This window comes from Erythranthe guttata, chromosome 11 (genome assembly GCF_056151865.1).
Source record: "Erythranthe guttata isolate IM_541 chromosome 11, IM_541, whole genome shotgun sequence".
In the NCBI taxonomy this organism is placed as follows: domain Eukaryota; kingdom Viridiplantae; phylum Streptophyta; class Magnoliopsida; order Lamiales; family Phrymaceae; genus Erythranthe; species Erythranthe guttata.
In genome coordinates, this window is record NC_142543.1 from 4,706,094 (window position 1) to 4,733,100 (window position 27,007).

At 28.9% G+C, this 27,007-nt stretch overlaps 1 protein-coding gene and 2 long non-coding RNA genes across 4 annotated transcripts in view; 1 reads left to right on the top strand and 2 right to left on the bottom strand.

Moving 5' to 3' along the window:
• Positions 1-16,800: 16,800 nt before the first annotated feature.
• LOC148766835 (uncharacterized) overlaps positions 16,801-27,007 on the bottom strand; it is a 46,037-nt gene continuing 35,830 nt past the window's right edge. The window contains exons 2-3 of one of the 2 annotated variants that reach the window (XR_016034487.1): positions 24,238-24,320; positions 16,801-17,246 (exon numbers count right to left, since the gene is read on the bottom strand). This is a non-coding gene — a long non-coding RNA (uncharacterized LOC148766835). Of the gene's footprint in view, positions 17,247-21,106; positions 22,216-24,237; positions 24,321-27,007 lie in introns of those variants that run through there. The other variant, XR_016034478.1, reaches the window with a different exon arrangement.
• On the top strand, positions 19,837-25,043 carry LOC105969611 (agamous-like MADS-box protein AGL70). Its single transcript, XM_012994383.2, has 7 exons — positions 19,837-20,280; positions 22,203-22,269; positions 23,813-23,877; positions 23,966-24,065; positions 24,392-24,433; positions 24,595-24,633; positions 24,725-25,043. The coding sequence occupies exons 1-7, from the start codon at positions 20,096-20,098 to the stop codon at positions 24,797-24,799; spliced, it is 573 nt and encodes a 190-aa protein (XP_012849837.2). The 5' UTR covers positions 19,837-20,095; the 3' UTR covers positions 24,800-25,043.
• On the bottom strand, positions 25,027-26,101 carry LOC105969612 (uncharacterized). Its single transcript, XR_016034489.1, has 2 exons — positions 25,922-26,101; positions 25,027-25,097 (listed from the first exon to the last, which is right to left on the bottom strand). It is a non-coding gene; the product is annotated as an uncharacterized LOC105969612 (long non-coding RNA).

A 27,007-nucleotide genomic window follows, 5' to 3' on the forward strand; every position in this document is an offset into this window, starting at 1 on the left:
TTTCTTATTGGATATTAAAATTGTATAAAGATCATGGTTTATGTTCTTCTCATTATTAGTCAATTTTATTATTGTTATTTTATGTTATAGTATGTCGTGTATTTAAATATGTAATTTTAATAATTGTTTTTTTAATTAAATTATTTATTATTCTGATTTTTTTAGTATTTTATTTGATTTGTAATATAAATTGTTATATTGATATTTTTTAATATAATTTTAAATTACAAAATAAAATTATTTTCTAACATTTTAATTTTCATTATTAATTATGTCTGTCACTTTTATATTAATTTAAAATTTGATAATCCGAAATAATAATTACACTACATTTGAATTTTGAAATTATGAATTTTTGGATTTCAAATTTCTAAAGTTTCAAATTTCAAAATGTTCTTTACCGTATAGAAATTCCTAATCAATTACCCGATATTATGTTATATACTTTTTATTTATAACCTATATAATTTGATTGATTTTAATTGTATGACTAATTTACGTAAAATATTTAATCAAAAATAAAATCGTTTAATATTCTTCAAAATCAATACCATATATAATAAGTTAAATCATCCATATTAACTTAATCAAATCATAAACAGTGACTAATTATCATTAATCATAATTGTAAACATACCTTAAAAATAGGTATAAATCCCCCTTTATAATTCATTTCACCACAATCATATTCTACATCCAATTTTTTCCATCGAATAGAAACAGTAAAAAAAGGTCTCCACAATAATTAAAATAAATTCGGAATTTCGTATGAACACGTTTAAATTTCTACATCCACTACCTATACCACCCTCATCCCCCTTCTTCATAAGTAAAAAATGCTACTTTGATTACCAAGGTTCTCCTCGCATTTGGTTGGAAATCGTTATACGTATCGAATGTGATGTTAATTGGCAATACAAATTTATTTATGTTTGAGATTAATCTAAACCCATCTAAATGTGGGTAAACAATTTCTATAATACATGTTTTGTTAGAACCATTAGATAAAAGATTTAAAAAATGGGTAGATGATTTTTTTATTAGTAAACTAATAATTGTTTTTGTAAGTTATTGTCTGGCCAATTTTGTTTATTGGACTATGTGAATTAATTTAACTAATCGAAACCCATTTAATGTATGATAAATAATTTTTAAACACCTTTCGTTACAACCAATGTTTTGAAAACCAGACCGGACATTGAACCGGATAGTGAACTGGGTCACGGTTGGACCGGTTCAACCGAGGTCCAACCGGGTTTTTTAATATTTTCTATATTTAATTATTTGTGAATAATTATACTATATTATATCTTTTAAAAATGTATTTGATAATTTGTTTGCATCATTTAACTTCTATTCAAAGAGTTATATATTAATTTATTAACCTTACAGCATAGTAAATAATTTTATTTATATATATATATATATATATATATATATATTTCTTTATACTTACTTTTAGATTTTCCTTATTTTATTTCTGTATTTCACTAATCCCCTCTTTATTAAAAAAAAAAAAAAAAAAGAGAAAAAAAAGACATCACTTCAAATTGAAACATAATTCACCCACCCACCTACCCCAAACATCAGTCACTTTTTATTGCTCTTTTTGCTTCCGTCTCTGCGCTGCTGCTTCTTTTCTTCCCCAATCTGCACCACCCATCAAGACATCATTGAAGATCCCAGCCCAACATCTCAAAACATAGCCTGAAGATTAACGCCACCCATGCCCTCTACCTCTTCCAGCGGCTATTTTTGACAAGTTTTCTTTCTTTCTCGTTTTTTTTTCTTCTTTCTCCACCATCTTACTCAGATCTGTAATTGATTTCTCAAAAACCGGTTTCTAGCCGGTTTCCGGGTTAACGGTTCGACCGGCCAAAAAACCGGATTTTATAATTTAACCCGGTTTTTTGCATTTTTCGGTTTTGTAGTGTTAACCGGACCGGACAAGGCAGCGGTTCGCGGTTGAACCGGTCGAACCGGCCGGTCCGGTCCGGGTTTCAAAACATTGGTTACAACCACAAGATCCAGGATTCAAAAAATGGGTGAATATAGTGGTAAAATAACAATTTTATTTTTTTAAGTTATAGGTTTGTGAATTATGTGTGGTAGTATTTTATCATATTGAAAAAACTAAATACGGTTAAATTTGGATAAATAGTTTAAAATACCTATTTCGTTACCACAACTAGATAAACTATTTAAAGAACTAAGTAAACAATATTTAATAAAGGTACAACAATTAAAAAAAATGAACTTAATATTGTTTCTTGAGTTATGTGCCTTTAACTATTGTAATTACTTTGACTAATTAACCCATTTCTTAGTTGCAAGATTCTATCTGACATAAATATCGGTGATATAATTTTCATCGGATGATGTTAGTCCCATCGAACTCCACTTTGCCCATTAAGTTCCAGAGGCGATAATTTCCTTTCATGGTTTCATTTGAAATTCGGGTCAAACACTTTCGCACGTTGATTTATATATTCCTAGATATGTATTCAGTCACGGTCAATTGTATGTTTCACTTTCAATAATCATGAGTGGATATGGCATAAAGATCCTAATCAAATCAGAATCCGATGGGTTGTCAAGCATTACTTGCAACGTCGTAAGAGTATCACTATCAGTATCCGTATTAGTATTAATATTAGTATTTGTATGAGTTTTAGTATTAGTATCCGTATTAGTCAGTATGAGTATGGGTATAAGTATCAATATGAGTATGAGTGTTAATATGAGTATGCGTACGCGTATGAGTATCATATTAGTATTAGTATTAGTATTAGTATTATAATTAATATTAGTTTTATTAATAACATTAGCATTCACATTAGTATTACATTATTACTAGCGTTGTCATTAGTATTAATATTAGTATGAGTATCAATATTAGTATCGGTATTGGCATCAGTATGAGTATCACATGGAGAATTTAAACATAAGGTACTATAAGCATCAATATTAGACTGAGTATGAGTATGGGTATCAGTATCACTATAAGTATCAGTACCATTATCAGTATCAGTATCAGTATGCGTATCATTTTGAGTATTAGTATTACTATCAATTTTAGTAACAAAATAAGTGTAAGTAATAGTATCTCTATTAATGTCAGTATCAGTATTAGTATTAATATTAGTGTCAATATCAGTATCATTATCAGTAACAGTATCAATATGTGTATCAATATCGACATCAGTATCAATATGCGTATAAGTATGAACATCAGTGTGAGTATCAATATGAGTATCAATATGAGTATCAATATTAATATCAATATGAATATCAATAGTAATATCTATGTAATATCAGTATTAGTATCGATATTAGTATTAATATCACTATTAGTATGAGTATTAATAAGTATATTAGTATGAGTATCAATATTAGTATCATTATGAATATCAATATGAATATCAATATTAGTATCAATATTAGTATTAGTAGTATTAGTATGAGTATAATAAGTGTATTAGTATGAGTATTAATATTAGTATCAGAATTAACATTAACATCAGTATTAGCAACAATATTTGTATAAGTATTAGTATTTGTATCAGTATGACTAATGAGTATCAGTGTTAGTATCAATATGAGTATAAATATTATTGTCAGTATTAGTATCAATATTAGTATTAATATCATAATAGTGTCAATGTAGTATTAGTATCAGTATTAGAATATCAGTCTTAGTATCAATACAAATATCAATATCAATATTAGCCAGATTATGAGTATCAGTGTTAGTATCAGTATGAGTGTGAATAAGAGTATCAATATTAGTATCAATATTATTATCATAATCAATATCAATATGAGTATCAACATGGGTATCAGTATCAGTATAAGTAGTAGTGTGAAGTATAATTATGCGTATCATTATAAGTATGAGTATCAGTATAAGTAATATCAGTATCAAAATCAATATTAGTATCAATATCAATATATTTATATCAATATTAGTATCACTAACAATATCAGTATCCCTACGACTATCATTATGAGTATCAGTATAAGTATCATGATTAGTATCAATATTACTATCAATAGTACTATCAATATTAGTATTAGTGTTAGTATTCGTAGTAATATTGATATGATTATGAATATAAGTATGCGTATGAGTATAAGTATGAGTATGAGTAGACGTATGAGTATGAGTATGAATATTATTATGAATATTAGTATGAGTTTTAGTATGAATATTAGTATGAGTATGAGTATAAGTATAAATATGAGCATAAATATGAATATGAGTATGAACATTATTAGTGTTAATGTTAATAATAGTATTATAGTTAATATTAGTAATATTATTAGCATTAGTATTAACATTGTCATTGGTATTAGCAGCCATTGGTATTACTATTAGTATTAGTATTAGTGTTACATTGACTACGCATATTAGTGTTGGTATTAGTTTAGTATTAGTATTAGCATTAATATTGGTATTGATATTGGTATTGGAATTGGTATTGATATTGGTATTGGTATTGGTATTGGTATTGCAATTGTTATTGATATTGATATTGATATTGATATTGGTATTGGAATTGGTATTGATATTGGTATTGGTATTGGTATTGGTATTGATATTGTTATTGATATTGATATTGATATTGGTATTGATATTGATATAGATATTGGTATTGGTATTGGTATTGGTATTGGTATTGATATTAGTATTAATATTAATATTAGAATTAATATTAGTATTAATATTAATATTATAGGTGATATGTACAATTATACATTGTAATATCGAGAGTTAAGTTTAGAGGTGGCGTGAACATTTGACTTTTGTATTATTTTGTTGTGTTAAGTGTATTTGCACTTTATGCTAATTTTGCAGTCGAATCCAATGAACTAGCTATTTTATCAAAGTAATTTAATATTAATTATATTTATCTCTTCACTTTTAGGTTATTTATGTTTCAGTAATGTGTGCCATGATTGCATATGAAAAATTAACAATGTGCAAGTTACTCGCTAGGTATTAACTAGATGAGCTACGTCAATGAATGTGCTTTCAAACCCCACTTTGATAATTAAGTTTCACATTAAAGACTCGAGTGTGTTGGTTCAATAGTTGTAACATTCGTAACCGATGATGTATCGTATTTTTAATACCACATTTTTCATATTTAATACTTTTATCAATTATTTTGTTTGATTCCGTACTTAAATCAAACGGACTGAATTTTTTTTATTATGTCATATTATATATATTAATTTTTTAAAATTTTTAGTAAATTATTTTATCTAAAATACTTTTTATTATTTAAATTATACCCGTGCATCGCACGGGTGAAATACTAGTACATAAAGAAAAAGATAGTAAAAAAAAGAGGAGACAAAAAAGCATGTGGGCCCTTCTGCCTAAACCCATTGTTTTAGTTAAAAAGTAAAAAGAAAAAGAGGGGTAACGATTGCAGATTGCCCAAGAAGATAATACGGGCCACATATTTTTGTCTGACAATAAGGAAAATAACAGGGGCCCAGTTTTCTGCAGTTAGGACGAAAAATATGAAATTGCCAATTAAATTTAAGGGATCTCTAGTCGTAAACCCCAAAACCACCCCCTAAATAGTGGGACCCACATGCCACATCATCAATTTATTCACTCCCTAAAGCTAGGGTCCACTTTTATCACTCCCCAAATGAAAATGTGCTCTAGTGTACATCTGAATCCTCCTTAAAAATTAGATGTACATGTATTTAAGTATAATAAAATATATATTATGTTTATCTTAATTAATATAATTTTCTTATTAATTTAAATTTGAAAATCACAATATCTTAATTATTTTTAACATTTTATCACATTTATTACTATATACACCTTGCTAGTAGTGATAAAAGAAACTAATCCAACAAAGTTGACAGTTTATTTAAATATTTTATAAATTAATTATAAAATAGAATAAATAAATGAGATAAACTCAAAAAAAATTAACATATATATATAATTCAAATATTCAATGAAGAAAAGAAAGGATATCCATTAATCTTTATTAAAAAACTAATAAAATCATAATAATTGTATTATTAATAATAAAAGTTATAAAGTAATTGGCATATATGGAATAACATAATTAAAAAAATATTTTATTTAAAGGTAAGTGAAAAAGAAAATTGATGAAATATATAATATAATAATATAATAATAGATGAGGCCCACCAATGACCTTCTCTCTCCTCCCTAAATGAGTCCTAACTGTGGGGAGTGGGGACTGATTTGAGGGTTTCCTAAAATTGGGGGAGTTTTAGGGAGTTACAAATCACCCACTAGAGCATCTAATTTCCCTATAATTTGAGGACCTGACACTAAAATATGAATTGGGAGCTCCACTACAGATGCTCTAAGTCCCACTTGCCCAAAGAAACTGCTGGAAAAAGAAGAGGAATAGTGGTAGCGGGGCCCACGGTTTCGGTCTGACGAAAAATTAAGTATTAAATGAAAATGCAAATGAAATTAAATTTGAACTTGAAAAGGCAGATGTTAACGCAAAACGGCGCTGTTTCATAAGATATGTTGAAAACATATTTTAACCTCAATTTGATCTCAAATTTCACAAACTATTTAATTTTGACCCAAAACACAATTTTGAGTACAATTTTGCCCGTCACCACCGGTCTCCGGCGTTGACTTTTTTTTTTCTTCCTTATTTTTCTGCCGATTTCCGGCGTTGACTTTTTCAATTTTTTTATTTTTTTCTTTAACATCTTTTTGCCCCCGTTTGAACAACAATATTGTTGTGGTTGACAAAAATACTATATTAATGTTAAACACAGTAATATTAACTATAGTAGAGTTTAATACAATAGTATTGCTATATTAATCTCTAGCACAATAATATTAACCAGTGTTCTAAATACCGGTTGTTGATATTTGTGTAGCGGTTTTGAAAATTGAGTTTTTGAAGGTGAGGCGGTCCGAGGCGATCTGTGGTAGTCGGTGGCGGGTCAAACCGATATATCGGGTCAAACTTCGAGAAATATATCGGAAAAACATTTTTTCTAATTTATTTATTTATTTTTTATTACAAGGAAAATAGGGTGCTTGTTTTTATTTTTCTCAATTCCAACCCATTATCTCTTTCAATCAAACCCAAACTTATCGACTCCGTAAGAAGAACTTGGCCTATAAAAAAAACAAAATTCGATAATTAGAAATTAAATATCTATTGTATGTTTCTACTGTTTTTAATGTCTCGACTTCAACACCCACCCCTCTCCCTCGCCCTCTTTTTGTGTGTGTGTATGTGTGAAATGGTTTTTGTGGGAGTGAGTGAGTGAGTGAAAAAAATGTTGGATAAATAGAACCTATGGGGTACGGGGTCCAAAAAATTATTCAATTCACGTTGTAAAGTATCGACCCAAAAAAATATCAGTCTTCAATGGTTTATCGAAACCCAACATGACAATCAGGAGTTATCTCGAGAGAATCGTAGATGTATGAACATACATGTTTGGTTATAGATAGTGGAATTCGTTAATTACATGTATATAGTGATTTTCATTAATTACATAACATATTTTCGTAATGGAATTCGTTAATTATAAAGAGGTTTTCATTAATTACAGAGTGGTTTTTGTTAATTGATAAGTTTTTAGTGAATTTTTGTAATGGAATTTGTTAATTATATAGTAATTTTCGTTAATTAGAGAGTGGTTTTCATTAATTACAAAGTGATTTTTGTTAATTACATAATAATTTTCGATAAGTTTATAATGGAATTTCGTAACAAAATACTATACTCGCATAGTGATTTTGGGTAACTTTTTAGTGGATTTCAATTTTTTAAAAACTATTCTTTTTAATTTAACTTGAAAAACCAGAAGTATAAAAAGAAAAAAATCGAAATTAAAAAAGAAAAAAAAATGAGACTTTGAGAGTTGATTTGGGAGCGTGTGCATAATTTTTTGAGAAGATTTGGATGTAAATTAAGGCAGGGTTTGAATATATCAATATATATATTTTTTAATTTATTGGCATAATAATTAGGGTATATAAGGTATTTGAGTTTGATTGGGTTTATACTAAATAACAATTTAAAAAGGGGTAAATGTCAAAAAAAGACATGACAAATGACTTCAATGCACATGTTGGTCCACAAAAAAAAAAAAAAAAAAAAAATACAGTCTTTTAAATAAACTCATCCCCATGTCTTTAGTCAAAAATAAACTCTATAAAATATTTTTAGTCAATCATCCATTACATAAAGTAGCGCAAGTTAACAACGTTGAGGAGATGAAGATGCCAACGGATTCTCGAGATGGATTATGCCGATTACAAATCGTGGAAGTTATAGGAGAAGTTTTTAAATTGAGTAGAGCGTGGGTGGTTATCCCGTGAGGTTTTCGAATTTTGAGAACAGATAAATCGTGCAATGCAGTTTTCAATTTTAATTGTACGATATTCAATTTACCGAAAATAACCCTAGGGTTATAAATATTTCACAAAAATGAGATTAGAGTTTTGAGGCAAAACCTTTCTTTTATATATAAAGATAAGGATAAATTACAAATCCCCCCCCCTGAGGTATTGTCAAATTACAAAAATCCCCCTCTTGTTTGGATAATTACATCTACCCCCTCAACTATGATTTTTTCTTACACCTCCACCCTTATGGTGCCAAATTCAACATAATCATCTAGATTATGTGGAATGTGCTCTAGTTTGTACTCGTTTTGTGTAAAAATGCAGTTTTCGATGCACCACAAACTGATATATACAAGCTAAAAAACACATATTATGATCATCTTGCTTCATAATGTAGAGTTCGAATGGGATAAATAGGGTACAAAAGTGATGATGTTCCAGATAATCTCGAAGATTCCACTAAATTTCAGGAGTTAAGGGGGTCGTTGTAATTATCCAAACAAGAGGGGTGTTTTTGTAAATTGACCATACCTCGGGGGGTGTTTGTAATTTACCCTAAAGATAAATAATAGGATGTAAAATACAAAAGGAAATGTAGACTACAGGTAGGGATGACAGCGGAGCTTAAATACCAAAATCATTACCATTTATTTAATATATCTAAATCCAATACATGAACATTACTACCAACATCCAAATACCCATGGACATCCATTTACCATTTAAATTACGTTATAAAAAATAAATTTAAATGAATTATAAAAAATGAAATTAGACCCATCTTCAAAATTGAAGTTCCATAACAACAAAAAGATTATTAAAATAACAATATTTACTACAAGATCTTGAAAATATGAATAATTAACTTCAGAAGATATACAATTGACTGAAATCATATTATTCCTATATTATTTAATATTTTATTTAAAATTTTATCGAATTGATTTATTATTTCATATATATATATATATATATATATATATATATATATATATATATATATATATATATATATATATCTTATATATAAAAGAAAGAAACGCTAGGGCAACCCTAAGAAACCCTAATGTCATATTTATAATTTTTTATCAAATTTTTATCTCCTTAATATTATTTTAAATATTATTTTTGAATTTTATCATATTTGTATCCCCTAAATATTATTTTAAATATTATTTTTTATTTTTATCAGACTTTTGTCTCCTAAATATTATTTTTTTATTTTTATCAAATTTTTATCTCCTAAATATTATTATAAATAATATTTTTTTAATTTTATCAAATTTATATCTCCTAAGTCCTAACTATAATTTTAAATATAATTTTCAACTTTTAGCAGATTTTTATCTCCTAAATATTATTTTCGAATTTTATCAAATTTATATCTCCTAAATAATATTTTAAATATTTTTTTCGAGTTTTAACATGTTTTTATTAGTTTTTTATCTCCTAAATATTATTTTCATTTTTTATCAAATTATTGTCTCCTAAATATTATTTTCGAATTTTATCAAATTTATATCTCCTAAATAATATTTTAAATATTTTTTTCGAGTTTTATCATGTTTTTATTAGTTTTTTATCTCCTAAATATTATTTTCGTTTTTTATCAGATTATTGTCTCCTAAATATTATTTTCGAATTTTATCAAATTTATATCTCCTAAATAATATTTTAAATATTTTTTTTCGAGTTTTATCATGTTTTTATTAGTTTTTATCTCCTAAATATTATTTTCGTTTTTTATCAGATTATTGTCTCCTAAATATTATTTTCGATTTTTATCAAATTTTTATCTCCTAAATATTATTTTAAATCATAATTTTTATTTTAATCATATTTTATCTCCTAAATATTATTCTAATTATTATTTTCATATTTTATCAACTTTTATCTCATTAACATTATTTGAAATATTAAGTTTCGATTTTTTATCAAATTTTTATCTCCTAACTATTATTTTAAATTTTATTTTTGATTTTTATCTCCTAAATATTATTTTTTGATTTTTTTATCAAATTTTTATCTCCGAAATATTATTTTAAATATTATTATCGATTTTCATCAAATTCTCCTAGATATTATTTATAATAATCTAATTTTCGATTTTTACAGAAAAGGGTAAATAAATCTGATTTTCATCCATAGCGGATTTTGTGACATCGTTTTACAGAAATGTCTGCAACATTTGAATTTTATTTCTTCCCTACCTAAGGCTTCTTCTTTTGGTAACCCGACTTTAGATTTTGTTTCTTATCTTCTTCTTCATCCTATTGCATGTGTGGCAATTAGTTTACATCTTTTTCCATCATGGCTTATAGGTAATTTCATTTTGTTAAATTATGTGTTTCATTAATTTATACCAAAGTTTTCAAATTTTATGTATAACAATTATTTCATTTTATATGTTATTGGACATGTTATTGAAATGGGTGATTTGAGAAAATTAACCAAAAATGGGCGGAGCCACAAGCTATTGGAAGTCGACCTTCAAGACTTATTGTTTGTATGCGATATTTAATTTATTGTTTATATTTATTTTTGTTTCTTAATTTTCCAATTGTTAATTCCAGTGGCAAAACAACCTTAAAATGAGGCAGTGGAGAAGGGCTTAGTTCCGATGCAAGATGTATAGATGGTCTTTTACGATGGTATGTTGTCGATAGTTTAGTTTTGATTATGTTAACTAAGTTATTAAATCTAATTACTTTTAAGCTCAACATGGAAGACATAATTGATGATTTTTTTCCTGGTTCAAATTTTCAATCTACTGGTATTAGCTGATTCAATTCATTTGGAAAATTATTCAACAGTAAAGTTATGTCCTTTTTTTTTTTGTGTGTAGTTTATTTAATAATGTTCCAGTATAATAGAATTTTGATCATACGATACATCAAACGTTTGTTTATATTCTTACAACATCAAAAGAATGCAATTTGTTGTCCCGTGCATCGCACGGGTACAATTACTAGTTATATATAAAAGAAAGAAACGCTAGGGCAACTCAAGAAACCCTAATGTCATATTTGTAATTTTTCTTATATATAAAAGAACGAAACGCTAGGGCAACCCTAAGAAATCCTAATGTCATATTTGTAATTTTTTTTTTTCGTTTTTTTATCAAATTTATCTCCTAAATATTATTTTAGATTTTATCTACAAAATATTATTTTTGATTTGTATCAGATGTTTATCTCCCAAATATTATATGCGATTTTTATCAATTTTTTATCTCATAAATATTCTTTTAAATATTATTTTTGATTTGTATCAATTTGTTATCTCCTAAACATTATTTTAATTATTATTTTCGAATTTTATCAAATTTATATCTCCTAAATATAGTTTAAATATTATTTTGATTTTTAGCAGATTTTTATACTTTAAATATTATTTTCGATTTTTATCAAATCTCTTTCTCATAAATATTATTTTAAATATTATTTTCGAATTTTATCAAATTTATATCTCCTAAATATTATTTAACATATTGCTTTCGAGTTTTATAAAAAAATTATCTCCTACATATTATTTTTCATTTTTATCAAATTTTTGTCTCATAAATATTATTTTCGATTTTGATCAAATTTTTATCTCCTAAATATTATTTTAACTAATATTTTTGATTTTTATCATATTTTTATCTCCTAAATATTATTTTAATTATTATTTTCGTATTTTATCAACTTTTATCTCATTAACATTATTTTAAATATTATTTTCGATTTTTATCAAATTTTTATCTCTTAAATATTAATTTAAATATTATTTTCGATTTTTATCAAATTTTTATTTTCGATTTTCATCAAATTTTTATCTCCTAAATATTATTTTCGATTTTTATCTCCTAAATATTATTTTCAATTTTTATCATTTTTTTATGCCTGAACTTACCAAATCACTGCTATTTTCAGCCATAGATATATCTAATGCACAAACAATGAAATCTCCTAAATATTATTTTATCTCCTAATTTTCAGCCATAAACATCTGAACACTAAATATTATTTTTTGATGATAAAATACTAATTATCGTATTCCCAAAGATGGACGATTCCCAAAGACTTCCCTTAAGATTCTTAACCTTTTTAACTTCTCTCTTCTACTTCAACACGTTTGTGTTTGCTCTTCTTATTTATATCCACCTCGATCTACAACATTTGAATTTTATTTCTTCATCCTACCTAAGGTTTCTTCTTTTGGTAACCCGGCTTTAGAATTTTTTTCTTATTTTCTTCTTCATCCTATTGAGTGTGTGGTAATTAGTTTGCATATTTTTCCATCATGGCTTATAGGTAATTTATTTTTGTTAAATTATGTGTTTCATTAATTTATACCAAAGATTTCAAATTTTGTGTATAACAATTAGGGATGGCAATATTACCCGACCCGGCGGGTACCCGCCCCACCCCGCCCCATTTTAGACGGGTAATACCCGCCCCGTTTAGGATTGGGGCGGGTAAGGGTTTTACAATTTATACCCGCAACGGGTAAGGGGCGGGTACGGGTATAGTAAAATTTCCCCCGTACCCGCCCCGTTTACCACCCGTATTTTTTATTTATGTATAATACCCTCGTATGTATTATTTTTCTATTTATTTTCTTTCTATTTATTTTGTATTAAGTATTGTCGAACATAGGTGAGTGGGTGGCTTGTTAAAAGACAACGATGCTTGCTTTTAATTTCTGATGTAATATGTTATTTATAAAATGATTGTTGATTTGCATTTATATTTTAATTGTATTTAGTAATTAGTATATATATATATATATATATATATATATATATATATATATATATATATATGCATTGGGAAAAAAAAGCTATTTTTTTTAAAGGAACATAACTAGAATTGATTTTTATATTCAAAATAAGAAGGAAAATCTTAAATGGAAGAGAAAAGGAAAAACGGGTCGTCAAACGGGGCGGGTACCCGCGGGTGCAAAATGGGTTGGGGGCGGGTTCTAAAATTCCAACCCGCAACAGGTATGGGGCGGGTACGGGTTACTTGATTTTCTAAACGAGGGGGGGGGGGGGGGGGGTGCGGGGATTGCGATACCCGCCCCGTACCCGCCCCATGGCCATCCCTAATAGCAATTATTTCCTTTTTGATGTTATTGGACATGTTATAGAAAGGGATGATTGGAGAGAACTAAGCAAAAAAAATGGGCGGAACCACAAGCTATTGGAAGTCGGCCGTCAAGACATATTGTTTGTATGTATATTTAATTTATTGTTTATATTTATTTTCGTTTCTAAATTTTCCAATATAATTGTTAATTCCAGTGACAAAACAGGACCAAAACGAGGCTGTGAAGAAGGGCTTAATTACGATGCAAGATATATAGATGGGCTTTTACGTTGTCGATAGTTTAGTTTTGATTAGGTTAAGTAAGTTATTAAATCTAATTACTTTTAAACTCAACATGAAATACATAGTTGATGATTTTGTTTTTTGTTCAATTTTTCAATCTAATGGTATTAGTTGATTCAATTTATTTAGAAAATTATTCAACAGTAAAATTATTTGTTTTTTTTTTTTTTTTTTTTTTTTGTGTAGTATACTTAGTAATGTTCCACTAATGAATTATTAATGAATGATTATTATAACAATATTTTGATCATACGATACATCAAACGTTTGTTTATATTCTTACAATATCAAAACAATGTAATTTGTTGCCCCGTGCATCGCACGGGGACAATTACTAGTATATATATATATATATATATATATATATATATATATATATATATATATATATATATATATATATATATATATATATATATATGGGCAAATGGCAAAGATGAACATGACAAAGGACTTAAATGAACATTGGTCCACGCAATTTTCTTTTTCCAAATAAACCCATCCCATGTCTTTTGTCAAAAATAACACTCCATTATATAATTTTTATTAACTTCATCCATTATACTCTAACTTCATCAATATTACACATTGGGCCCTGATTTAATCAAATATATCACATTAACCCCCATTTAAATAATTTCTGAAAAAAATATTTTTTTTCAGAAAATAATTTTTTTTCATAATTTTTTTTTCCTGCCACATTCCGACGTTGACTTTTTTCATGTTTTTTTAAATTATTTTTTTCTGAAATTATTTTCCGTCCCGTCTCTGGCTTTGATTTTTTTTTTCCTTAAAAAAGTATTTTAATTAATATTACTGTCGTGGTTGCTAAATTACTATCTCTGGCAGTAATATTACTGGGTGGGACAATAATATTATGAATATTACTTTCCCGAACAGTAATATTACTAATATTATTGTCCAAAACAGTAATATTATTGCATGAGGCAGTAATATTACGGTCGGGATAGTAATATTATGGTTGAAGACAGAATATTACGGTCAAAGACAGCAAAATTACTTGCCAAGACGATAACATTAATTAATACACTAAAATTACTGTCCCAGACAATAATATTACTGTATCAGACAGTTAAATTACTGTTTCCGACAGCTAAATTACTGTAATTTAGCAGGCAAGACAGTATTATTAATTAAAATAATTTTTTTTTATAAATTTCAAAAAGAAAAAAAAATCAACTGTTCAATTAATGTTGGAGACAATAATTTAACAGCCAAGACAATAATATTAATTAAAATAATGTTTAGAAAAAAAGGTCAATTAACAGTTAAAATTACTGTTTAAAATTACTGTTGGAGACTGTAATTTAACAGTCTAGACAATAATATTAATTAAAATATTTCTGAAGAAAAAAAAAATTAGAAAAAAAAAAAAATCAATGTCGGAGACCCAGCAGTCAACGGCGGTTGACCTACCGAAAAAAAAAGTTTTCAAAAAAACAAAAAGAGACAACGCCAGAGACCGGCGGCTCCGGCAGTGGCGGTTCAAAATTGGGCTCAAAATTGGAATAAATTGGGTGTAAATCATTAAATTGAAGTTGAATTGGGTTTCAAGGAATGGGGGTGATTTTGGTATATATAAAAAGGTTTTCCTTATTTGCAAATAAGTTTAAATGAGCTGGAAATATTTGAAAGACAAAAAAGTTAAATGTCATTTTTTTAATTAAGTGTCCTTATCATGGACCTTTTTGTCATTAACCCTATAAGTAAATGCAAACTTAATGTGTAAGAAAAAAATACCCCAAAACTTTAAACCCAATTCTTAATTGTATCCCCAATTTAATTTTAATTTCATCAATTTTGACAAAAAATCTATTTTAACTTTTTTCCTTTTCAAACTTTTTTTTTTCTTTGTTTCTACCGTCAATCTCCGGCCTTGACTTTTATTCGGCGGGGCTAAATACACTTTGCACCCCTGAAGTATAGAATACGTAACATTTACCTCCTTAAAATATTATTTGTAACACTTACCTCCCTCAACATCAAATATTTTATATTCTAAAATTAAAACATAATAAACATAACAATCTAATAATTATTGGATCATAAAAGTTGAAAAGTAACTATAGTTAAATTATTCGAAAAAGAATAAAAAGTAATATATATTGAATAATAATGAATAAAAATATATTTTAAGAAATTAATGAACTAAAATAAATTTAAATACTTCAAATTACTGATTTCCTGAAATTTATCAATATGAATATATTCGATTAATTGGTCTAATAACAACTAGATGTTATTTATTAAAATATGCACCTAAAGAATAACAATAAAGGGACTATTAGTCAGAACCCCATCTATTATTTTTTAATAAAGATGGGTCCAACCACTTTTCTTTTATTAGTGATAGATCCAACTTTTTTTTATTGTCAAATTTACCCTTCATTCCTTATTATTCACTCTCAACTACTTTAATGCCTATTTAATTTTTTAAAATTATACCATTCGTTTATTTATTTAAAAATAATCATTTTAATTTTATTTTCGATTTTAATTTTGAATTTTTTTAAGTTTTTTATTTGAAATCAATTATAAAATTTCTGAAAATAATTATATATATTTTTTCAAATCAACTATTTCTGAAATCAACTATTTCCATAATCAACTACAAATTACTGAGAAAATTACTTTTTTTGTTCGTTTATTTCCCTAATCAAATATAATATTTCCGTAAACAACTACATTATTTGCAAAATCAACTATTATTTTTTCAATTTTTCTAATTCAATTTTTCGGTTTTTTTTCCCAGCTGATTTACCAAATCGACAAATTACTACATATTATTGAAAACAACTATAAAAATTGAAATCAACTAAAAACGTCGAAAACAACTAAATATAAATGAAGTAAAATTTTTTTTAATTTTTTTAATTCAATTTTTTTTCGATTTTATATTTCGAGCAGATCATATTATTGATAAAAACAATAAAAAAAAATTAAAATCAACTACCAAAAAAACCAAAAATCAACTAAAAATGTCGAAAACAACTAAAAACTCTCGAAAACAACTATAAACAAAATAGCAGAATAATGAAAACAACTATATTATTGTGTAACATACCCAACATAAAAAATAGTCAAATAAAAAATTCAGAAAATTGCTCCTCAATTAACAAGATCCAAGCATTAGAGGAACACGAATCATTGCCACAAAATCAATTAGAATGGGCCTTCTCACATCATCCTTGGAACTCGACAATGGAGAGAAATCGTAGAACGAATAAAAAAAACAAAATATAGATTGCGACAACCTGTTAATCCAATCTTCAACCAAACGAAACCCTAAAGGCATGGAAGATATGAGATGACAGCGACGGTGCTGATCTGAATTGGAGTGGAAGTTAGGCGGATGTGTAATGGAGGAGGGGCGGCGGCAGTGCAGTTATGGGGTTCTTCCCTCATCGTTGTCGAGATGTGGTGTCGCCTTCTTTCTCTCCTTGCCGCCGCCTCCGACGCTGCACAGATTTCTAGTTAGAGAAGAAGAGAAGAAGAGATAGAGATAATATTTGACGATACAACGGCTGTTGGGTAAAAAAGACATGGCTAGGGTTTTATGTGTTTAGGGATAATACAGGTATAACACCTAATAATTATATAAATATTAATTTAATTAAACAATTAAGGGGGGTTTCACTATTATTGAAAAAGGGAGCGGATCCATCATAATATATCCTAATGTATTGGGGGGTTCTTACTAATAATACCAACAATAAAAAATATTATATTTAGATTTTAAAATACTGCATTTTCCAACATATATTTTTAAGGATAATGGCAAATAGACCCATGACAAGGACACTTCATTTAAAGAGGGACATCCAACTTTTTTGTCTTACAAATAAATTCAGCTCATTCAAACTTATTTGCGATAAGGAAAATCCTTTTATATATACCAAAATTACCCTCAATTCATTGAAACCCAATTCAACTCCAATTTCATGATTTACACCCCAATTTAGCCCAATTTTATCAATTAACCAATTTTAACCATAATTTCAATTTTGACCCCAATTTTGATCCGCCACCACCGAAAACCGTCAGTCAGCCGCCGTTGACCGTCAGTCTCTGGCGTTGACTTTTTTTTTTTTTTTTTTTATTCTTTTTTTATTGAATTTTTTTTTTCGAGTAGGTCAACCGCCGTTGATCGTCGGTCTCCAGCGTTGACATTTTTTTTTAAATTTTGTTTTTTCTTAAATAAAAAACATTTTAATTAATATTAGTATCTTGGCTACTAAATTACTGTCTGCAACAGTTATTTAACTGTCGAAGACAATAATTTAACTGTTAATTGACTTTTTTTTTATATATTTTAATTAATATTACTGTATTTGTTGCTAAATTACTGTCTCCTGCAGTTATTTAACTGTCGGAGACAGTAATTTCACTGTTAATTGATTTTTTTTTAAATATTTTGATTAATATTAATATCCCTTGGTTGCTGCTAAATTACTGTCTCCAGCAGTTATTTAACTGTCGGAAACAGAAATTTAAGTGCCAATTGACTTTTTTATTTTCTTTTGAAATTTTTGATTCTTAACAAAAAATATTTTAATTAATATTATTGTCTTGACTGCTAAATTACTGTCTCCAACAATAATTTAACTGTTTCAGACAGTAATATTAATAATATTATTGTTCAGAAAATAATATTCATAATATTTTTTCCCAAACCGTAATATTACTGTCTAAGACAGTAATTTAGTAGCCAAGACAGTAATATTAATTAAAATATTTTTTTCTCAGAAAAAAAATTTTGAAAAAAAAGTCAACGCCGGAGATCGTCGGTCAACGGTGGTTGACCGGCCGGAAAAAAATTTCAGAAAAAAAAAAAGTTTACAAAAAAAAAAAAAAGTCAACGCCGGAAGCGGGCCGGAATAAAAAATTCAGAAAAAAAAATGTTTAAAAAAAAATTCAAAAATTTATTAAAATGGGGGTTAATGTGATATATTTGTTTAAATCCGGGGTCAATGTATAATATTAAGAAAGTTAGAGCATAATAGATGAAATTGATAAGAATTATATTATGGAGGGTATTTTAGACTAAAGACATGAAGATGAGTTTATTTGATAAACTATTTTTTTTGGACCAATGTGCATTTGCCTATTTGCCATTCGCCCTTTTTTAATTGTATACTTTAATTATTCTTTTAAATGAAAAAAGAAAATTTTAAGGGTAAATTACACCCACACCCCTGAGGTATGCTTAAATAACTGTAAGATCCCTGTGGTATCGATAATTACACTCACCCCCCTGAAAGGTACTTAAAAACTCTAACGGGATAATGTATTGGATACATTATTCCGATAGGGTTCTAATGGACTATTACTTTTAGCTAGTTGTGGAGATAACATAGAGTTATAGGGAGTTATGGGGTGACATGGCTCCCCCAATATTTCTTAAATCACCCATAACTTTTTGTTGTCTTCACCACTTCCTGAAACCAATAGTCCATTAGAACCCTATCGGAATAATGTATCCAATACATTATGCCGTTAGAGTTTTTAAGTACCTTTCAGGGGGTGAGTGTAATTATGGATACCACAGGGACCTTACAGTTATTTGAGCATACCTAAGGGGTGTGTGTGTAATTTACCCAAATTTTAATGTACTAAGATTTAAAATACAAATAAAATTGAGCTGCAAGTGTTCCATATGTTATTTTAGGGCCCACTCCATATGACGTAACAAGTTTTCAGTTGTGGTACAGCAGAGATTTTCCTTGTTTTGGTTGAAAATAAAAAAAATAAAAAAAGACGGCTGTTTTTTCGTATTTAACATTCAATGTACCTCTGGAATTGGGAGCCAATCATAGCTAAGCTACTTGTCTTCTTGTCGTACAGGGATTGGGCCAGAGATAAGGGAAACATAGCATGGTCTGCTTCGTATATACGCCCCCGTGGCGCCACGTGTACACCCCTATATATATATATATATATATTTTTTATAATTAATATACACACGTTAGTAATCGCACATACATATTAGTATTATTTATTAATTTTTTGTTTTAAAAATTAAAAGTCACAGCAAAGGAGAATTACTCCCACAGTTCACTCAAAGATGATTCCAATTATCCTCCCATACAGAGTCCCCCACTCCTCCTCTAATAAGTGAACAACACACACACACACACACACACACACACACACACACACTGTGTGAGAAACAAGAATTTACTGGCGAGGAAAGGCGGCTGTTTTTTTAACCACAAAATAAATTACAAAAGTTCATTTTATTTTCTCTCTCTAGAAAAGAACAAAGAAAAGGGAGAGAGAAAGAGGGATTTCCGTTTGTTTACCGAAGATGGGGAGAAAGAAGCTGGAGATCAAGCGAATCGAGGATAACAGTGCGAGAATGATTTGTTTTTCGAAGCGAAAAAATGGTCTGATTAAGAAAGCCAAGGAGTTATCTGCTCTCTGCGATGTCGACGTGGCCGCCATTTTCTTCTCCAAGAGGGGAAAGCTTTATGAGTATTGTAACGCTAATAGGTAATTAACACCGCCTAATCTTCTTTTCTTTTCCTTAATTATTTGAATTATGTTTTTGTTTATATACATAGAGTTGAAATTGTTGGTTGGTGGGAATTTCAAAACCCTAGTTCTCACATTCCTAAAATAGAGGAATTAATAAGGGGACCGGGTAATAAAATTACTATTTCGGTACTTGAAAATTAAAAGTAGTCCCATGGTGGTGGAGAATTCAAATATTCCTTAAAAAATTGCTCATGCAATTTCATCCTGATTTAAAGAGAAAAAGGATAAAGACTTCTCAACATATTACAAACATAAAGATATAATAATTTATTAAAAGCCGAACCGATATGCACCGTTTTGACTTAAAACTGCATATACGGTAATTTTTTTTTTTTTAAAAAAAAACCCAAAATATCGATTTGTGTATGGGGAATAAAAAATTACCGAACAAAACCAATTTATAAAAAAATACGTCTCTTTGATATATAGTATAAATATTTACCGTCTTCCCCTAGCTGCTCTTTTATCCTTCGAACGCCTCCACGTGACATGTTTTTTATTAGTTAATTTTGGGTTGTTATTTGTTAATTTTTTCAAACAAATGTAATGAAAGTCCAAATTCACTGTAAATCAAATATCGTTTTTTTATGGCGAATCAATAGACGAAACCGAAACCGAAAACAAACCGAATAGATACCGAAACTGGTTAACACCGAACCAAATAAACCCGACATGTTCGGTTGTTAAAATATGAAATACCAATATTGTCGGTACGTGTTTGCTGTATTGCAAAACCGAGCCGTGCACGCTCCTACACAACATTAGCATTTGTCATTCAATCATTGGAAAAAAAATGATATATTAACTCGGGAAAAAAGTTGTTTCGTATTAGTATTTAATTTGTTAATCACGAGTTATCCTCGTGCATATGACAAGCTTTGTTGAAACACATATAACTTTCCATCTTTGTATAAGCGTTTCATAAATTATTTTTTAATAATATTATTATTTGTAACATATTATTTATTTTAATGCTTGTACGTACTATAACAAATTTAATATCAGTAGAGAATATTATTGTTATTTAAGATAAGAATAATATTTTATTCTTTTTACCATGTAAAGTATTATTTCATAATAAATAAGTAAAGGAGCCATTGAAATTATTATGATAATTCTTAAAAAAAAATTTCACCTTGTATTAATTTTAAAAAATAGGGAAGGACAATAAGAGCAAGCTGTTGCTTAAGGGTGTGTGTGGTATTTTTGAATGTTGAATAATGAAGTTGCAAGCAAACAGTTATTTTTAATTTCTTTTTTATGACACTCGAAATACATGTAATGTTTCAATTTATACATTCTTGACGCTGGTAGGTTTCTAACTGTGAGATCCTCCGCTGGTAAGTTTGTGCACATGACCGTTTTTGTACTTTTAATATAAGCACGTAACCCTCTATGGTATTCCACTTGGTAATCAAGACACGAGTTCAAATGAAAAATTCGAGCTTATTTAGAAGTTCATGTCGTTTATTGGTTGATTGGTCACATTTTTTTAAGACTTCCATATGTACGAGCAAGATATAATTTTATTTTATTTTTTAATTGAAAAATGGACAGATGGATATTGTACGTACTAGCGATGTAAGATCCAAAACATATTGTACTTTTGTAAGGAATGAATGTACTACAAACTATTTATCAAAAAAAAAATGTACTACAAACTCTAGACAATTTATGAATGTGTCATTTTCTACTTTCCAATATTCCATGTTTGATAAGTACAAATGATTTTGTTTCGTAGTGAAAGATCATTGCATTTCTTCTTGCCTTAGCTTTATTCCAATTGCATTCTTATTTTTCTTTTGGTAGTAGCTCAATATTATTTTGTTTTTGCATGAGCTTTCATGTTTATTGTTGTTGTTTTTGTTGTTAAACAGCATGGCGCAGGTCCTGCAACAATATCAAAGTCGAGTCGAGAGTGGGAAAGATGGTTGCGATACAAAGGTAAGATTCACGCCTCCGACAATAGATTTTGGAAGAAAAAAAAAAACAAAAAAACAAAAACTGAATACACAGGTCTTACTCGAGATTTATATTGTCAAAATGTGGATCATTACTGAAATTTGAAGCATTGTCAATTATCAATTAAGGAAGATAATTTCGTAATCTTTCACGTCTGTCATATAACTACATGATTGGTGATATTAATAAATACACGAGTTTGATTGATAATATTTATTCTTGTGAGATATGTGGTGTTTGGAACTTTTGTAGTCATCAGTCTCGTGTGATATAAAGAGGCCTAATAATTCTTCCACAAATATAATAGAAATAAATCTACAAACAGACGTGATACATTACTTCGAACTAAAGTAGGAAGGCCATTTTTTGTTTGAAGTAAAGTCTCTAAGCTACGTATGGATGGTAGGGGTTTCAAATCCATAATAACAAATTTCTTGCACTTGTTTGGATTGAGAGATTTGATGAAGAATTTCAAATCCACACTCCTCCTTTTTAGTTATAAATTGGGTCATTCGTGTTGATTTCAAATGACTACAAATCATAGTCGTTTCAAATCTCTTCCACAAATCAAATCCTTATCCAAATGGAGCCTTAGACAGTTTGGACTCATGGATTTAAAACAAGTCCAAATGAAGAGATTTGAGATCCCCCACCACTGCTCTAAAATGATAGCTATGGATATAAAATTCCTAAATCAATTCCTTCTATCCGAATGTACCTTAAGTTTAATTTTTCATTTGGAATTCCTTTTCTTTTTTCTTTTTAATTTAGTCGTTTTTAATATATGCTTTATCTCGATTCTATTCGTCTCTATGTTACTCTTCGTTACCTCGTTCCCGTTCACTCTCGCTCTGGATCAAGTGTTCCTTTTCCAAAATCAATTAGTTTAATTATATATGCCTACAAAATCGGGTCACATGAGAGAAGATTTTATGTTAGAGCTCATGATACTTTTGGTAGATTGGTTTAGAATTTATTGCCATTTGCTCGCTCTCTTTCTGGATATGTGATCTCTTAATTTTCTAACACATAACGATAACTTAGTTGACCTATCTAGTTGATTTTAGTCAACCACCAATATCCATTCATAGATACGCTTATGCACCTTAAGTTGGAACTGCGTAAGTTACGTAACACTTCCCTCGAGCTAGAGTCTATGAATAAGTGGCAGAATTAATTGATAGCAGTGTCAAGACAGAGCAATAATAGTAATAACCGCATAAAAGACAACACCAAGAGTGACACAAAACGAAGAGGACTAGTCAGAAATTATGGTTTCAAATTCGGTTTTGAGATTATTTTCAAAATGTTCCAACTCTCTCTGGATACACTCGACACCATGGTAAAATAGAAACAACAGGGTTGGTCAGACGAAATATTATAGAAATGCTAGAAATATAATAATATTATAGAAAGAGCCGCCTCCCTTTATAAGAGATGGGAACATAGTTTTAATAAAGAAGTTCTTCAAATTATACACATATAAGGGCATTCATTTCACACGGTGATTTGATTGATTGGGCAGGATCTGCTGTACTCCAGAAACGGTGATTATCTAACATATAGTGAGCTTCTCAAAACTGTTGGAAGGTAACTCCCAATTTTGAATAATTTAATTTTGTTTTTGTTGCAACGCTTTCGGGGTTGTTTACTCACAAGTTATATTTCTTTCCCATAGTGAACTTAAGGAGCCACATGTTGACAAGATAAGTGTGGCGGAGCTTGGGCTCATGCAGAAACATCTTGAGACTGCATTAATGGATATACGTTCGACTAAGGTTTCATGTTTTTTTTCGATTGCCTATGTTTTTTTTTGTTTTTGACCAAGCAAAGCTATGATACATTTGTCTTAAAACAATGATATTCTTGTTAGCTTTTATCTCGTAAAGTTTGTTCAAGAGCCATTTCATGAACTAGAGAAGTTAAATTCATATGGTAGTTTTTGTTTACCTTTTTTGATGAGCTGAGCTTATGTGGCAAGAATGTTCGAACCTCTTGAATATTAGTAGACTTCTTTCCAGTTTCTTGTGAACCTGTAAAAACTTATTAAAGTTAAGTTCCATTCATATAACATTGTGATGTCAGAATTTATAACTTCATGCAGACAAAAATGATGACGGATGCTCAGTCAAGCCTTCAGGAAAAGGTTCGCAAATCTATTTTTGCCACTATCATATTTCAGTGTTCTCCAGTGTGTGTGTGTGTGTGTGAAAAAAGATAAAAGCTATTAAGCTAAGATGTTATTGCGGAGAATTGGTTAATGTTAAGTAAGATAAGTGCTTACAACAGCTTATATTATGTGAACAGGAAAAGATGCTGGAAGAAGAAAAAAAACATTTCAACGAGGTTATTAAAGTTGAAACCCTGAATATAAATTTCAACGAGGTTATTATCACAAAAATGAATTTATAAATTATAAATTGTTTACATATTACAGATTGTTGAAGGCAGTAAGTGTGCTAAGAAAAAGGAGGTGGTGATAGATCTCAACATTGCCGCAGACGACAAATAGAAGCAGCATACAACACCGGACCTAGCTCGTTCAAACTTTTATGTGCAAAATAAAAATAAAATATCTGCCGAATCATAAGAATGCATGCAGGTATAAATAAAAGGTGCTAGAGGAATATGTACCTACCTCTTTATTTGTTGCATGGTGTGTAAGCTGCTTGACCCCTCTTCGGTATTCGAGCTTTTGTTAAATACTGCTCTGTTTTTAACGGTTGAACATATATGGGATATATGCTTTGCTTTTATCATTGCATACAAAAACAAAACAATATCTACAAACGTGGTAGAATAATCTTCACCTGAAAAAATTAGATGAATGCATATGTTCCCGACATACTTTTTAACGTACCAAGTCGATGTTTCTAAGGATGGTGAACGAAAACTATATATGTTTAAAGGGAAGAAACATAAACAAGTTGGATCTCTTCTTCGTATTCGGACTAGAGGATATTATTATCAGCTTAATATAAATAATCTTTGGTTGTCTTAACTCCACCTTAGCCAGTGGACCAGCTTAATGTAAAGCTCAAGGGGAGTATTATCTAGTGTTCTTGATTTTTCTGACCATCCAGAATAATTGATTTATGCATCATTACTCACAAGTAGAAACAATGTGCTTCATGCTACGTGTTTTTGATGAAAATAGAGTTTAAGTAGTGTTGAGAGAAAACGAGCTTGCCCTGCTCATATGAGCAAAAGTTCAAGCGACGGTGAGATCTCAAAACAGACGTCCAACAACTAATTGGTCCAAGGTTGTTGGAGTTTGATTAAACTACAGACCTAAATGTGGCACTGTCGAGTTGGTTTTCAAACCACGTAAACAGTTACCAAGTAATTAGTTCAAGCAATAGCCACCTCGAGGCAAGAACTCCTCTTTATTGCATAGCATGCGACTCTAGACGAACATGAGATGTGCCCACAAAAATATTATAGTGAAGAAAAGTTGTCCTTGTCTCGTACCACATTCGACAATTTGATTTTAGATCAATTTAAATCTTGATTCATGTATGAAACCGCATTTAATTTGTACCAACCAATATTGTTCATACACCACTTATTGAGCCTGATTAGACCTTTTGTAAACCGCAAATCCAATTTTTTCGCAAACTGCATAACTACTCACCGACAGAGACATCCATTCCGGAGCTCGAAAAGGACCAAAATAACCCTGTACATGGTGCAAATCAACCCGAGACAGAAATAAATCACCAATCTATACAAATCAACTAGATAAAATAAAGAAAATTAAATGTGCAGTTTATGGAAGATATCATACAGAGATGGTGAAATTGAGCGGATCCATTCTTGAAACTCCAGCTGCGCCATTGAAAAATCATAAACAAAATTCAGAAAAATATCAACCCCCCCACCAACTTGTTTGTATTTCTTCTCATATTCACACACACACACACAGTCACCGACATAGAATTTCTGCTGCTATCTAAGAATTGGCAGAGAGAGAGGAGAGAGAGAGAGAGAGGGGGGTTAAAGATGAGCTATTATTTGACAAGTGTCTGATTGATGCTTTATACTAAATTATTATTATATTTGACAACACCTCAAGAGATTGCCTGCCTCTCTATTACTTGTTCATACCAAACGCACTGCACGTGGCGGCCGATGCTTATCTTTTTTCATAAGTGGCAGCCGAAGCTTTATCAGTTATCACAACTATATTTAAATATTCGAGTAAACTGCAAAAAGTACCCAAGTATAATCTCTAAATAGCAAAAACCCCCTTGTCATAAATAAATTAGTAAAAACCCCCCTATGAAATTTAGTCAAAGGCAAAAACCCCCTTACTTGACTTAAGTGTGGCTCACTTGCGGGTTGCGCGACTGGTAGTTGGTTTTTGAACGTGAAATGACAAAATTGACCCTACAAATGTATTTATATGTATATATATATATATATTTTCTTTTTAATTTGATTGTTTAAAAATTAAAATATTGTTAAAAAAATAGTAAATAATTAAATTAAAAAAATATTAAAAATTTGTTAATCAAATTAAGTATATATATATTTTTAAATTCATAATAATAAAATTTAAGTTGTCTTTTGATGCAGGGATAATTTAAAATATATACAAAAGTTATGTGATAATAAAAATAGAAATAATAAAAGACCTCATTGTACCTTTATAATTAAGATATAACAAAAATAAAATAATTAAAATATTTAAAAAATATGAATTTATTAATTGCAAAAT

What these genes read in the sequence shown, in the direction of transcription:
- LOC105969611 (XM_012994383.2), top strand. Translation starts at nt 20,096, where the DNA reads ATGGGGAGAAAGAAGCTGGAGATCAAGCGAATCGAGGATAACAGTGCG. An exon ending in AAGATGGTTGCGATACAAAG is followed by an intron (nt 22,270 to 23,812) that starts GTAAGATTCACG and finishes TTGATTGGGCAG; the next exon opens with GATCTGCTGTACTCCAGAAA. An exon ending in TGGATATACGTTCGACTAAG is followed by an intron (nt 24,066 to 24,391) that starts GTTTCATGTTTT and finishes AACTTCATGCAG; the next exon opens with ACAAAAATGATGACGGATGC.